Below are 13,215 nucleotides of genomic sequence, written 5' to 3'. Positions count from 1 at the left end.
TTCATTGTGTTTTGTTATTTTTCACTTCTGATTGTCATGTGCCAAAAAAACTAAAAATTAGATCTGATTCAACCAATCGTAGGTTCAGTCTAGGATTTGAACAACATTCTTAACAACTACTTATTTCGATCCTGATTTTAAATGTAGACAACACTGGTTGAAACTTGTTACCATAGTATATTTTTGTAAGAATATATAAATGACATTAGAACTTTAGCTAATGTTGTGGCAAAGTACTTAACAATCATTCTTCCAGTAATATCAGGTTAATATAATGTTATCCTTATGTTCTTAAAATGTTAGCACAATAACATTATTTAACTTTTTTGTTTTTACCTTAAACGTGCAGTTGGATGTTTAGGCTACCTAACATTTTTTTTTTATGTTTCAGAATCTTTAGATCAGGGGTTTTCAAACTGGAGGCCGGGGACCCATAGGGGGCCACAAGTTTAGAGTTTAGAAAAAGTTTAGACAAAATACAGTATTACATTTTGTTGGAAAAAAAAATTTAGATTAATCCAAGTTTTTTTTTAATTAAAATAAACAATTTTTAAAGTAAAATAAATACTTAAATACATTTGATTAAAATAAATAAAATGTAAATAAGAAAATCAGTATAAAATGTAAAAACAAATAAATAAAAATAAGATTAAACTTATACTAAATAAATAAATTGCTTAAAATAAATAAAATATTATTTAAATAAATGTCCATACATTTGATTAAAATGTTGTTGTTGTTTTTTTACTTAAATCTGCAACTTAAACTCAATAAAGTAGGCTAGGCGATAAACTAAATATGTTTGATATACATGTATAATGTGATATACACGTATGTATAATATGTATAATGTTTACACATTTATAATATATAAATTTCACAGTATTAATTGGGTCTTTTTACATAAAATAATAGGCTGAAGCTAACTTTTAAATTTTAAGATGGCCATCCCTCTCATACATATTTAGGGGGTCAGTGGCATCTAAAAGATTGAAAATGCTTGCTAATGTTCCCATAATACGGAAGCCCTGAACCGCAACGTAAAAAAAAAAAAAAAAAAAAAAAATCATTTCGAGCATCAAAGCCGAAACATTTTGACTTTAATCTCGAAATGCTAGATTTTATTCATTTTTTTTTTACAACTTTTTTTTTTTACGTTGCGGTTCCGTACCATAATGTTTACAAAAGGATAAAATGGAATGTTCGATTGGAATGAACGTTCACATATCCAACAATATAACAAAGTTTTTTGACATAGATGTTTAGAACGTTGAGCATTCGAAATAACGGTTTAATAACTTGATGGGACTAGAACGTTTTTGTCTGTGTAATAATAGCCTACCAGCAACAATAGCAGCAACAGCAAAATTATGAATTATGGTTGACAGGGGGATTTTTTTTCTCTCTCTCTCGCCACACAACTCATAAATTACTCAAACGGTTGACACAGCAGAAGTGAGCGAATCCAGGGTGGGATCCATCAATCCGGGTCAAATTTCATGTTCATTTCGCCATGGTTTTAGTTTCACTTCCTAGTTAACATTGAAGGTGCGGAACCAAGTAAACAAAATTCCGCTCAGTCCGTTTAACTACACGAAGTTTCTAAAGTTTGAACAGATGGCCTCTTTCATTTTCCGTTTTCTTTTGAGTGAGGATGTTGAAATGGCTAAACTTCTTTACAATAAAATAGCGTCATTGACTTCTTGAACCTGTGGAAATCTGTTTTAGCGCGTGCTGATTTTGTTCAGACCGACTATGACTATGACGGAGCAGTCCAGTTACACCCTGCCCTCGTCGTGTCTGTAAAGAGACTGGTTTGGATTACCATTAGGGTGTTGACTAACTAACCAGCTAAAGTGTCCTGCTGTAAAATGGGGTCTTACAAGAAGGTGTCTCACCTGAATCTGCTGACTTCACACCGCGAGCTGCTGGTGGAGCAGGTGAAGAACACGCAGTGTATTCTGGACAATCTCCAGATCAACGGCTTCATCTGCACTGAAGACATCGAGATTATACAGCGCCGCACCACCAAAACTGACCAGGTATAACGTTACAACACTAAAACGTTATTAAAGTACCGCTATTAACGATAAATCAATCGGGTTGTACAAAAACAGTAGGCCTACAATATTTATAACGAAATAAATAGAGCTTGGAAGGTAGTTACAAGTACTTTTTTTTTTACAGACCTTGAGTACTTTATTCATTCTCTTGAATTTTGATTATAACTAAATTGTGCCGAGCTCCCTGAATACAATGTCATGAGTCATTAGGCTCAAATTATGAAAATGGTTGTGAGCGAGCATTAGGAATCGTTTTCACACATGAATTGACATGTCTGAGTCTAAACCTTGAGATTGAAGCTCTTCGGGGTGTGCTGGAGGAGGTTTTACAGAGTGCTGGACTCTTGCATTGTCAATACAAGATCTTGACCAAAAATTGATGCACCTCTTGATGGAAATAAATGTTGTGATGTCATTTCCATCAAGAGGCGCCCTGTTTAATTAAACAAATGCAGTTAAACTAAAGTTAGGACATTTGAGTATCTTTTATAAACGTGCTTTAGATAAAAAAAATAAAAAAAAACATTACTGGTTTGAATCTTGAGACAAAAAAAAATGGCACTGAGATATTTTATGATTTCAGCAAATTACTTAAATAAAATCAACATGAACAGCAACATGGCCAAGTGAGCAAACTTAAAGGGATTTTGATTTTATTCAGCTGTAGCAAAATCTAGATGCCTTTGTCCATATTAGGGATTTCCTGAAACATCATTATGTTACTCTTTTTGTCATATTATTTTTCTACTTGCACAAGGGAATTACAATACTCTCACTTAAGTATATATTTTTTAGTACTCTTCCCACCTCTAAAAACAGCTTTCTTAGTTACAGATAGTTTTATGACAAACATTTTATGTTATATAAACATTTATTTGATATTAACAACTAATTAAATTAAACGTAAGCATTATGTCTGACAATGACTAATGAATTGTACTTGCCTTGAGCAATATTATTATAGTAATTCACTACTGATCAACTCACCTTATTTTTTGGACATGCAGGTTCGTGCAATTTTGGAGCTGGTTCAGAGTAAAGGAGAGGAGTGCTCAGCATATTTCATGCACATACTTCACGAAGCATACGATGCGTACATTGATCTGCGGCCTTGGTTTGATGATATCCAGTACATGCCATTAGACACTATTAGTGCCATACCAGTGATTAACACAGACCCAAGTGAGTTTTTTTCCCCATTTCAAATATTTGCATTCATGCACTCAAATTTATTAACGTTTTCTGCATCTTCGCAGTTAGCAAGTACTGTGAGAAGCTCAGGTGTGAGCTGGGAAGGGACACTCAGTTCATCACGTCCTACTCTAAAAGCGAGGAGACACCGCTGGAGGATCTCTACACGGACACACAGATGGAGCTCCTCAACGACAGAGGCGAGAGCTTGGGATACTTGCAGAGTCTGGAAGAGCTACTTGGAGACCAGGGTGTCTTCAACCAGCAGGCCGAGACGATCTTCATCACCGGTGACGCTGGCGTAGGCAAATCCATTGTCCTTCAGAAACTGCAGAACTTGTGGTCACAAAGGAAGCTGAAGACGCGTGCAAAGTTCTTCTTCAAGTTCAGATGCAGGATGTTCAGCGCCTTCAAGGAGACGGACGAGATCTCGCTGAAGGATCTGATTTTCAAACACAACTGCTATCCAGACGGAGACCTTGATAATGAGGTTTTCACTTACATCTTACGATTCCCAGAGACGGTGGTTTTCACCTTTGACGGATACGACGAAATCCAAATGGATTCGGACTTGGATAATGTGCCCGAAGTGGTCTCTCCGGAAGAAAAGACTCGTCCGCTTCTGCTTCTCATGAATTTGCTTTGCGGAAAATTGCTCAAAGGTTCTCGGAAGATTCTGTCGGCGCGAAGCGGCACCGAGATCCAAAGCAGAGTAATCCGGAAGAAGGTGTACTTGAAGGGATTTTCACCTGAACACCTGAAGAGATATACAGCTCTCCATTTCCCAGAGAAGGAACACAGGACATTGGTGACGGATCAGCTGGACGCCAACCCTCACCTCTGCGGTCTTTGCTCCATCCCGTTGTTCAGCTGGATCATCCTCAAGAGCTTCAAGCATCTTCATTTGGTTTATGAGAACTTTGAACTGCCGGACTCTTGCATCACCCTCACGAATGTCTTCTTGCTCCTTTCTGAGGTGTTTCTTGGCCACTCAACTGCTCGGCCTGGTCTTTTGAAACGAAGCCCGAGGTGTCCCACGGATACCTTTAAAGCTGGCGAGCAGAAGCTTTCGGCCTTCGCCCGGCTAGCCTTACAGGGTTTAGAAAGGGGTGGACTTGTCTTCAGTATAGAGGACGTGACATCCTGTGGATTGGACGACGAAGACCTTCAGTTTGGCTTTCTGAGGCCTGCCTCACATTACGATGCATGCGGAGGCTCTGCTACCTTTGAGTTCCTCCATGAGACCCTCCAAGCCTTCTTAGCTGCTTTTTCTCTGGTGCTGGACTCCAAAATCTCTCCTGAATCCATTCTAAGGTTCTTCTCCAAATGCGAATACAAGAAGAAGTCTCGTCTCTCATGCTTGCCTTGTCTGGGAAAGTCCAGACCCAGAGATAAAGACCCTTTCCAGACCAACTTCCAATTCACCAACTTATTTTTATGTGGTCTCTTGTCCAAACCCAATGCTGCACTCCTAGAGCATATCGTCCCACCGGCGTCATTGAACCAAAAGCGCAAGATGCTCAAGTCCTACCTGTCCAACAGCGTGCGGACTCATCTTAAGGGCCTCCCTCGGTATCCGTCCACAGACATTGATGGCTACAAGGTGCACGCGATGCCAAATTTCTTGTGGATGCTGCGATGCATTTTTGAGACGAACAGCGAGAATGTGGCCAAGATGACGGCCAACAGCATATCGGCAGATTACATTAAGATCGCCTTCTGTAACATTTACTCGGCCGACTGCAGCGCGTTGAACTTCGTCCTCCACCACCGTAAGAAGCACCTGGGAGTCGACATGGACAACAATAACATCAATGATTATGGTGTGAAGCAGCTGAGGCCCTCTTTCAGCAAAATGACGGTGGTAAGGTAAGAAAAGCCAGGCAGGGTTTAGCGCTTATACAGTATGAAGAACTAGAACGACAAATGACGTTCTTACCTTTCAGATTTTGTGTGAATCAGCTCACAGACAGCAGTATTGAGGTTCTGGCAGAGGAACTCGTCAGACACAAAATCATTAAGGTCTTGGGGTGAGTTCGTCCGTCCATCTTTGTTTTTGTTTGAGTTTTGTTTAGGCCTCATTCTACCATTCTCTGCATTTACAGCCTTTATAAAAACCACATCACCGATGTTGGAGCCAAACTAGTAGCAAAGATCATTGAAGAATGTCCACACTTGAAGACTGTCAAGTAGGTATTTCAGAAACACACCCTGATAGCACAAGTACGTGTCACATGATCATTCAGGAATCATTCTAAAATGCTGATTTGGTGCTCAATTATTAAAAAAATAAAATAAACAGTTGTGCTGCTTGTAGAATTTTTCTCAGGATTCTTTAGAAAATATTTCTTTGAATCATTATAGACATCATTTAAGTATTTACTGCCACTTTCATTACATTATTGATGAATTAAATACATTACCCAATTACATAATCATTCAAACGTTTGGGCTATCATGGTTCCCACAGAAATATAAAGTAGCACAATTGTTTTCAACATTAATATTGATACAAAAAGGTTTTTTTTGAGCACCAAATCAGCATATCAGAATGATTTCTGAAGGATCATGTGACACCGAAGACTGAAAATACAGCTTTGATCACAGGAATTCACATAGAAAACAGCAATTTTCAATTGTGATAATATTTAACAATATTACTGTTTTTACTGTAATGTTGATTAGCCCTCAAACCGTATTTACTTTATAGCCCTTAATCCTGTATTTGTGGACAAATGTGGGCACAGAGGACTCAGGTGTGATTCTAATTTTTATTTATTATAAATGTTATGTCACTGTCTTCGATAAAGTTTTGTCTATCCATTTATGGTGTTTTTTTTTATTTTGGGGGTATTATTGAATTTATTTACTTCAAAAAGTACCATATTTTCTATGTAAATTATGCTTATTTTTATATTTTATTTTTTTTAACTACATTAAAATATCATTCCAATAAGTTCTTAGAGCCAAAACCTAAAGATCAAAACTTAAAAAGTAGCCAAATCTTTTTTTAAAAGAAATCAAACATTTGTCCAGAATACGGTTTTAGGGTTAACAAAATGCTGCGACTTCTTTCAAAAACAAAGGAAAACAAACTTTTGAAAGGCAGTGTATGTCATTAAAAATAGATTGCACCGAAAAGTTATTTGATAGACCATGACTGTTAACGTTTCGACTTTTTAACCATTTAACAAGTGTGTGAATTTTTGCCTTGTTTTGATTAGCATTTTTTGGAGTCTGCACCTTAGATATCCTTACTCTGGCGTGCATTGTGTCCCCTTAATTTTTGATATGATTTAAAATGGATTGCAATGTTTTTAGATGATACACACTTTAGAAACGACTTTTACAACGTCCAAATGCTAACTGGGTATATAGAAGTCACGCACATTTATTTCCCATTTAGGCTCGGCTGCAACAACATCACCGGTGTGGGTGGGAAATACCTTGCCAGTGCAATTCACAAGAGCAAATCTATCTTTGACATAGGGTGAGAATATCTAAGGGAACAATTAAACCCCTACTTTAAAATGATTCTGCTATACCATCAAAGTTTTACAGATTATCCAAAAAATATGGTGTAAGTGGTGATATTAAAATTGTTAAAATGAATTGGTTGTAGAATGTGGGGTAACTCGATCGGTGACGAGGGGGCAGACGCGTTTGCAGAGGCTCTGAAGAATCACTCCAGCCTGACCAATCTCAGGTATAAGATGACTCTTATGTCTCCATTCTGATCAATTTATCAGTCAAATTAAAAACCAGACATCGGAGAATGATTATTGCATTGCTGTTTAGTCTCTCCGCCAATGGCATTACTTCTTTCGGTGGAAGAAGTCTGGCAAAAGCACTGAAGCAAAACACAAGCCTTCACATCTTCTGGTACAACAGAACGTCATATTTTCTCTTGCATGTAAAATAATATCCTTTTAATGATTGTTCCCAGATGCATTCTCACAAAATGTGCTCATTTCTCAGGCTGATACAGAACAAAATCTCGGACGATGCAGCGTCAGACATTGCCGATGCCTTCAAGTCCAACTCTGCTCTGACACATCTGATGTACGATCGATTAGATCACAGTAATATCTTTCAAACTGTTTCACTGTTAATGTATTTACAGCTGTTTCACATATGCAGCATGTAAGTGGTCATTTCTGCATCTAATTTTACATTTACAGCACTGACTTTGCTCAACAGAATCTAATATGCTAATCAACATATAATACAAGTAGACTTTATGCCAAGTAGTGAACCTCAGGTCTCTGTGTGCACAATATTTGCTCTGACAGATTGAATAATCTATTCGACTCTCTACAGGCTAATGGAAAACGAGTTGACCATTCACGGAGCCAAACAGCTGTCCGAAGGCTTGACAAACAACACTACACTGAAGGAAGTCAAGTAAGATCTCTGAAACTTACAGAATTTGCATTATTTTAAGGCATAAAAGTTGTAATAAAAGACTAGTCTGCCTTCAAAGACACCATGGTTAAGTCAAATTTTAAAAAGCATTGCATGAGTGCCATTAATGCTCTATTAAAAAAGGAGTAGTTCACTTTTGAAAAAACATTAGCTGATATTTTACTCACCCCCATGTCATCCAAGATGTTCATGTCTTTCTTTCTTCAGTCGAAAAGAAATTAAGGTTTTTGATGAAAACATTCCAGGATTGTTTATCAAAATGAATGAATCTTTTTCCGAGTCAATTCGTTCGTTGAATGAACCAAATGACTCGGAAAAAGATTTGTTCATTTTGATGAATGAGTTCGAACAGGAGAGTCACAAATGTGCGTCACAGAACAGAGCAAGGCGAGCATTTGAGCTTATAAAACTTAAACTTTGTTATTTATTTATTAAATGAGCGATCGTTTCGCTTGATAAGACCCTTGTTCATCGTCTGGAATCGTTTAAAGCCCTTTGAACAGTTTGCAGTTTGCACTGAAACTGTCATTTGGACCTTGAACCGTTTGGTTCCCATTGAAGTCCATTATATGGAGAAAAATCCTGGAATGCTTTCATCAAAAACCTTAATTTCTTTTCGCCTGAAAACCGAAAAGTACTGATAAAATTGACTTTTTTTTAACCCAGTATTAGTATTTGAGTAGTGTATTTTATTGCATTGACTTGGCAACATGCAAACTCAATTAAATGTTTAATCTATTATGTACTACGTACACTAAAAATAAAAGTTCTTAGTTTTTATCAATGGTTCTGTGAAATCCACAGAACCTTTCCATTACGCTAAAGGTTCTTTAAAGTGGAAATTCTTTATTTTATGAAAATGTTCTTCATGCTAAGGAAATCTCCCTTTGTAATTTTTTTGGGAGTGTAGTGTGTACCAAATCACACACTTAAAAGGTGTCTATGTAGGCAGCTCACTAGATCTCGGATCAGAGCCCTAGTTTTCCTTCATAAGGGGAGATCACGGCACATGACGATGTCTTCCAGTTTCACACATTTGCACATTTTCTGATTTGTTCACAGCATTAAAGGAAACTGTGTTTCTGAAGAAGAAGAACAACTGTTTGAGGGCGACAAGAGGCTTCGCTTCCGCTAAGAAGAAAAGTAAAACACGTGACATGAGAAAAGACTGAGAAAAGGAGGAAGTTGGCATAAAGCCACAAACGTTGGTTTACTTCAATAACAGAAGTACCATCGGCTGCGAAGCAAACACTGATTCAAGAAATACAGATGCTGTCATGAGTTTGACACTAAAGCCAGAACTCAAGAAATCACATCAAGGATGGGATATACTATATAGAGGAAAATCATGAATGTCAGTTTATATATGTATATATTTATGAGTTTGCTCTGAAAAGGGTGACACTTGTGCATTATTAATCATTTTAGTCGATTAGATGATTAAAAACCTGGCAAGTAAAAATATCACCACGCTCTATTTCACACACGCACACAGAAAGACGTCCAGACGAATATATTTAAAGATCTGTGCTTCAAAGAGTTTGCTTTTTTTAATTTCATTATCTCTGTACAGTTTTTTTTTTCTTTTTACATGTATGGAATGTTACAATATCTCTAAATCATTAAAAACAAAACAAAAAACCTTTATGATCACCTGGGTGGTCACTGTTAACATACAAACACAAGCTCCTGTTTGTTTGCTTTGCATCAGGTTCCTCTAAATTGCTGTAAGGATGAATCTAGATCAGATAGATCTTTTACCTGATGGAGTTTGGTAGCACATTAAACATACAAACAGAAAAGACACTCCATCTTCTATATCAAAAGATCCAGTCGGATGTATCAGGGCTCAGATCTGCTGGAAACAGACATTTGCACAAAGCAGCAAAAATATGAAAGAACATCAAAATTAGAAATGTGAATTTATTATTTACTTAAATGATATGTCATAAAAGGTGGTCTGGTAAGGCTTTTTAAAAATAGTGGTGTTTCCCATGTGCAATGATGTCATCTATCCTCTCAGAAAACCAAAAACGGCATCTTCCAGCTGTGCTGGTGTGACCACAATGAACCTGGCTTGGATTCGCACTGAAACCGGTTCGCATCACCCTCAACATACATGATTAGCAGCATTTTAAAGCTATTATGGCACCTTCGATATGCCGGGCTGTACTATAGTAATACTCTGACACTGTGAAAAAAACATGTTCTTCCTCAGTATTTTTAGTAAAATATCAAGCAAATATCTAATTTATATACATTTTGCTTTCCTAAAAAAAAACAAGCGAGTTTATGCTCAAAACAAGAACAAATATCTATGGAAGCTTGTTTCCGCCATAGAATGAAAAATATAAGAGGTAATTGCGACTTTTTATCTCACAATTCTGACTTTATTTCTCACAATTGTGAGATATAAAGTCAGAATTGCGAGATATAAATTCAGAATTGCGTGATATAAAGTCGCAATTGCGAGATATAAAGTCAGAATTGCGTGATATAAAGTCCAAATTGCTAGAAATAAAGTCGCAATTGTGTGATATAAAGTCAGAATTGTGAGATATAAACTATTCTGAGGGGGAAAAAATTAAGTATTGGCCTGATAAGTCACAATTGCGAGTTTATATCTCACAATTCTGAGAAAAGATGTCAGAATTTCGACATATAAACTCTTAATTATGTGTTATAAAGTCAGAATTGTGAGATGTAAACTCGCAATTGTGAGAAAAAAAATCAGAATTGTGAGATAAAAAGTCGCACTTCTGTCTTTTTTTCTCAGAATTGCGACTCGCAATTCTGACTTTATATCTCGCAACTCGTGACTTTATAACACGCAATTCTGACTTAATATCACATAACTGTGATATAAAAAGTCACAATTATTATTATTATTTTTTTTTATTCAGTAGCAGGAACAAGCTTCCATAAACATCTGCCAGTGGGCTAAGAAAAATAATCTTGTTTTTCTTGTGAATTGAGTTGATTTTTTAAAGCATAAACTAATTTTGAAATAATTGCCATAAAACAATATGTTAAGTAAATTGTTTCAAGTAAATGTTTGTCAATTTAAGAATGATATTTGTACTGTAAAACAAGACAAAAATAATGGAAGAAAATACTTTTTTTCTTATTTGCAGTGAAAAATCTTTCCAATTCAGCTTCAATAGGCCATGACAAGTCCACCAGGCAAATTCAACACCAGAACGAACACCTCATCTAAACCCAACCACACAAGGCTTTACGTGAGACTGGTAAAAACAGAATGAATGTAAAGCTATAATAAAAAAAAAATCCCTTGTAGAATCTCAGATTAGTAACTTTACAAAAACGAGTTAGTGCATTTGTTTGAAGCTGTCAAAGCCTACTGGAGGACGACCACCTTTCTCCCAAATATGTGGATCTTCAACTGAAATGTGACTGTTTAAATGATATAAAAATCACACACATGCCGTTCAGACTCTACAATTTAGATCAAACTATATGAACTGCGATTGACATAACAAAAGACATGAAGCTTGTTCCAGCAGCTACAGGTGAATTAAAGACAGAATTATTCAGCACAATCTCAGGTCACATTTCAACACACATAATCAAAGCCATTAACATGTCACATTATTTTCATAAGCACATTTTCAATCAGTTCTGTAATGCAGAGCATACGAGTTATTACGGGAATACAACGACTTTTAAAATGTAAATCAGCATTACAATGAATGTATAAATACTTGTACTGAAGGGGTGAAAATATGTATAACTGTCATGAAAATGTGTTGAAATGTGAATAATATTAAGCTTGAAAATTACTTGGTGAAATATGACCTGGAGATTTTGTGAGATTCACTCATTTGGCATTTCTCATATAAAACGGATGATCATATGATTTGACGCATGTACAATGAGCATGCGTGACATCATACTGCAGCTGAAGAGTGAATCTCACCAAACCTGTCAAGAAATGTCATTTTTCATCACAAATTTATATTTTGCTTAAAGAAAAAGGAGATTTTATGACCTTATGATTTCATAATTAACCTCACCCTGATTTCTCAATACATAAAATTCAATAATATCATAATTAATATATTGATAATTATGATATCATCATGGTAGTATTTTCTGCACCACCTTTATTTATTCTGATTTTAATCAAAATAAATGTGTTACTTTAATATTCTCATAAAACAGACTTTTCATTTTGCAAAATATAATTTTTTTCTTTGATTTTGACCTGGACATGTTTTGATGAGATTCACCCAAAATAATGTGTTGAATTAAGGCCCAGAAACGTTGAATGTTCATATGATGCACCTGCGTAAGGTATCTTGAGATGTTCAGAGATCATGGAGAACCATGTGAGAGGCTACAGTGAATCTTTATCCGATAGATATTGCTACGAGACTCGAGACGTACATCTGGGAATCGAGAGAGAAAACGGCTCCAATGGAAATGAAAGACTCAGTTTGACCTGAATCAGGGGTCACGTGTCCGTCATATCCAGGTGTCTTTCCCCGAACATCCGAAACGCAGCCACTTCGGCCATTGAGATCTGAAAATTAAGGCACTGAGAGAGACAGTTCCGTTTAACAGAAAGTTTTACAGAACAATCAAATCCCCCGATCGTCCAATAATCAACGACATAAGAGTCAGCTGACCCTGAGTCCGGCCAATCAAAGAACGTGAAAAAGCCTTCTGCTAGATCAGCCTTCTTCACAAGTTTCTGATTGGAAAACAGTGCAATGGAGGGGTCTCATCCTCTATTGTGGTTTTCATAGGTCTGTGATGTTGGAAAGAGTTTCCCTGAATGAGTTTTGGCACGCTAGGGTTTGTATGGCGACTAGAGAGAGTCGTGCTACGAGACGAGTGATCAGGCCGTCCTGCTCGGCCTGAAGAGACCAAAGTCACAGTGTCTGTGAGGAGGAAGAGAATTCACATTGCTGTCCGCTAGTGGGACACGTCACTTCTCACGATCAGGAGGCTAGAGACATGAAACACAACACAAACAATTAAAGAGTGTTTTAATGCTTTAAGGTGAGACCAGTGGTTTTTTTACAAACTGGTCAATTTTTGAGATTTTGAGCCATTTTGCTTCCATAACGCGTCTTCTTTCAGACTAGTGGGGGGAAAAAAGTCAAAATACACATTTAAGTGTTTATTTTATTTGCACTTTATCAATTTTGTGTCTGTAGATTACAATGACAATACATATCTTTCTAGGTGGTGAGTCAGAAATCTTCACTTCAGCAGCTTTACACCAAACTTTATAGTTTTATTCATATCTATTTTCTGAAGGGTTTTACAAAGAGGTTTGTTATATATTATTCACCTGATTTAATTTAACATTTTATTCCTAAAAACATGGTGAAAAACTATGTTTTCTGTCTCTAGACAGTATTTTCTGATTGATTTACTGGGAAAAAAAGTGATATCCAAGTAAAAAAACACGTTGCATTTGGGTAACACTTTATTTTAAGGTGACAATTACACTTTTCTACATGTACTTACTATAGCAATAACAGTAAATTATGGATAATTACAAGTA

The 13,215-nt window shown here is 36.4% G+C and overlaps 2 protein-coding genes across 2 annotated transcripts in view; one reads left to right on the top strand and one right to left on the bottom strand.

The window, feature by feature from the left end:
• The first annotated feature begins 1,500 nt into the window (after positions 1 to 1,500).
• nod1 (nucleotide-binding oligomerization domain containing 1) lies at positions 1,501 to 9,326 on the top strand. The gene is made up of 11 exons (XM_039660929.2): positions 1,501 to 2,042; positions 3,071 to 3,245; positions 3,320 to 5,123; positions 5,201 to 5,284; positions 5,360 to 5,443; positions 6,661 to 6,744; positions 6,877 to 6,960; positions 7,053 to 7,136; positions 7,233 to 7,316; positions 7,575 to 7,658; positions 8,742 to 9,326. Exons 1-11 carry the CDS (start codon positions 1,872 to 1,874, stop codon positions 8,812 to 8,814), a joined length of 2,811 nt encoding a protein of 936 aa, XP_039516863.2. The 5' UTR covers positions 1,501 to 1,871; the 3' UTR covers positions 8,815 to 9,326.
• Positions 9,194 to 13,215, bottom strand: part of znrf2b (zinc and ring finger 2b) — a 39,147-nt gene continuing 35,125 nt past the window's right edge. Inside the window, exon 5 of the mRNA XM_039660932.2 lies at positions 9,194 to 12,651. The gene's annotated coding sequence lies outside the window, so the exon portion shown is untranslated. The remainder of the gene's footprint in view (positions 12,652 to 13,215) is intronic.

This window comes from Pimephales promelas, chromosome 12 (genome assembly GCF_988280905.1).
Source record: "Pimephales promelas chromosome 12, fPimPro1.hap1.1, whole genome shotgun sequence".
Lineage (NCBI taxonomy): Eukaryota > Metazoa > Chordata > Actinopteri > Cypriniformes > Leuciscidae > Pimephales > Pimephales promelas.
The sequence above is the reverse complement of the archived record's forward strand: the minus strand, read 5'-3'. Positions and strand labels throughout refer to the sequence as shown.

Excerpts from the sequence above, each read along its gene's own strand:
- nod1 (XM_039660929.2), top strand. The coding sequence starts at position 1,872 with ATGGGGTCTTACAAGAAGGTGTCTCACCTGAATCTGCTGACTTCACAC. Across the intron at positions 3,246-3,319 it reads AGTGATTAACACAGACCCAA|TTAGCAAGTACTGTGAGAAG; the intron begins GTGAGTTTTTTT and ends GCATCTTCGCAG. Across the intron at positions 5,124-5,200 it reads AGCAAAATGACGGTGGTAAG|ATTTTGTGTGAATCAGCTCA; the intron begins GTAAGAAAAGCC and ends CTTACCTTTCAG.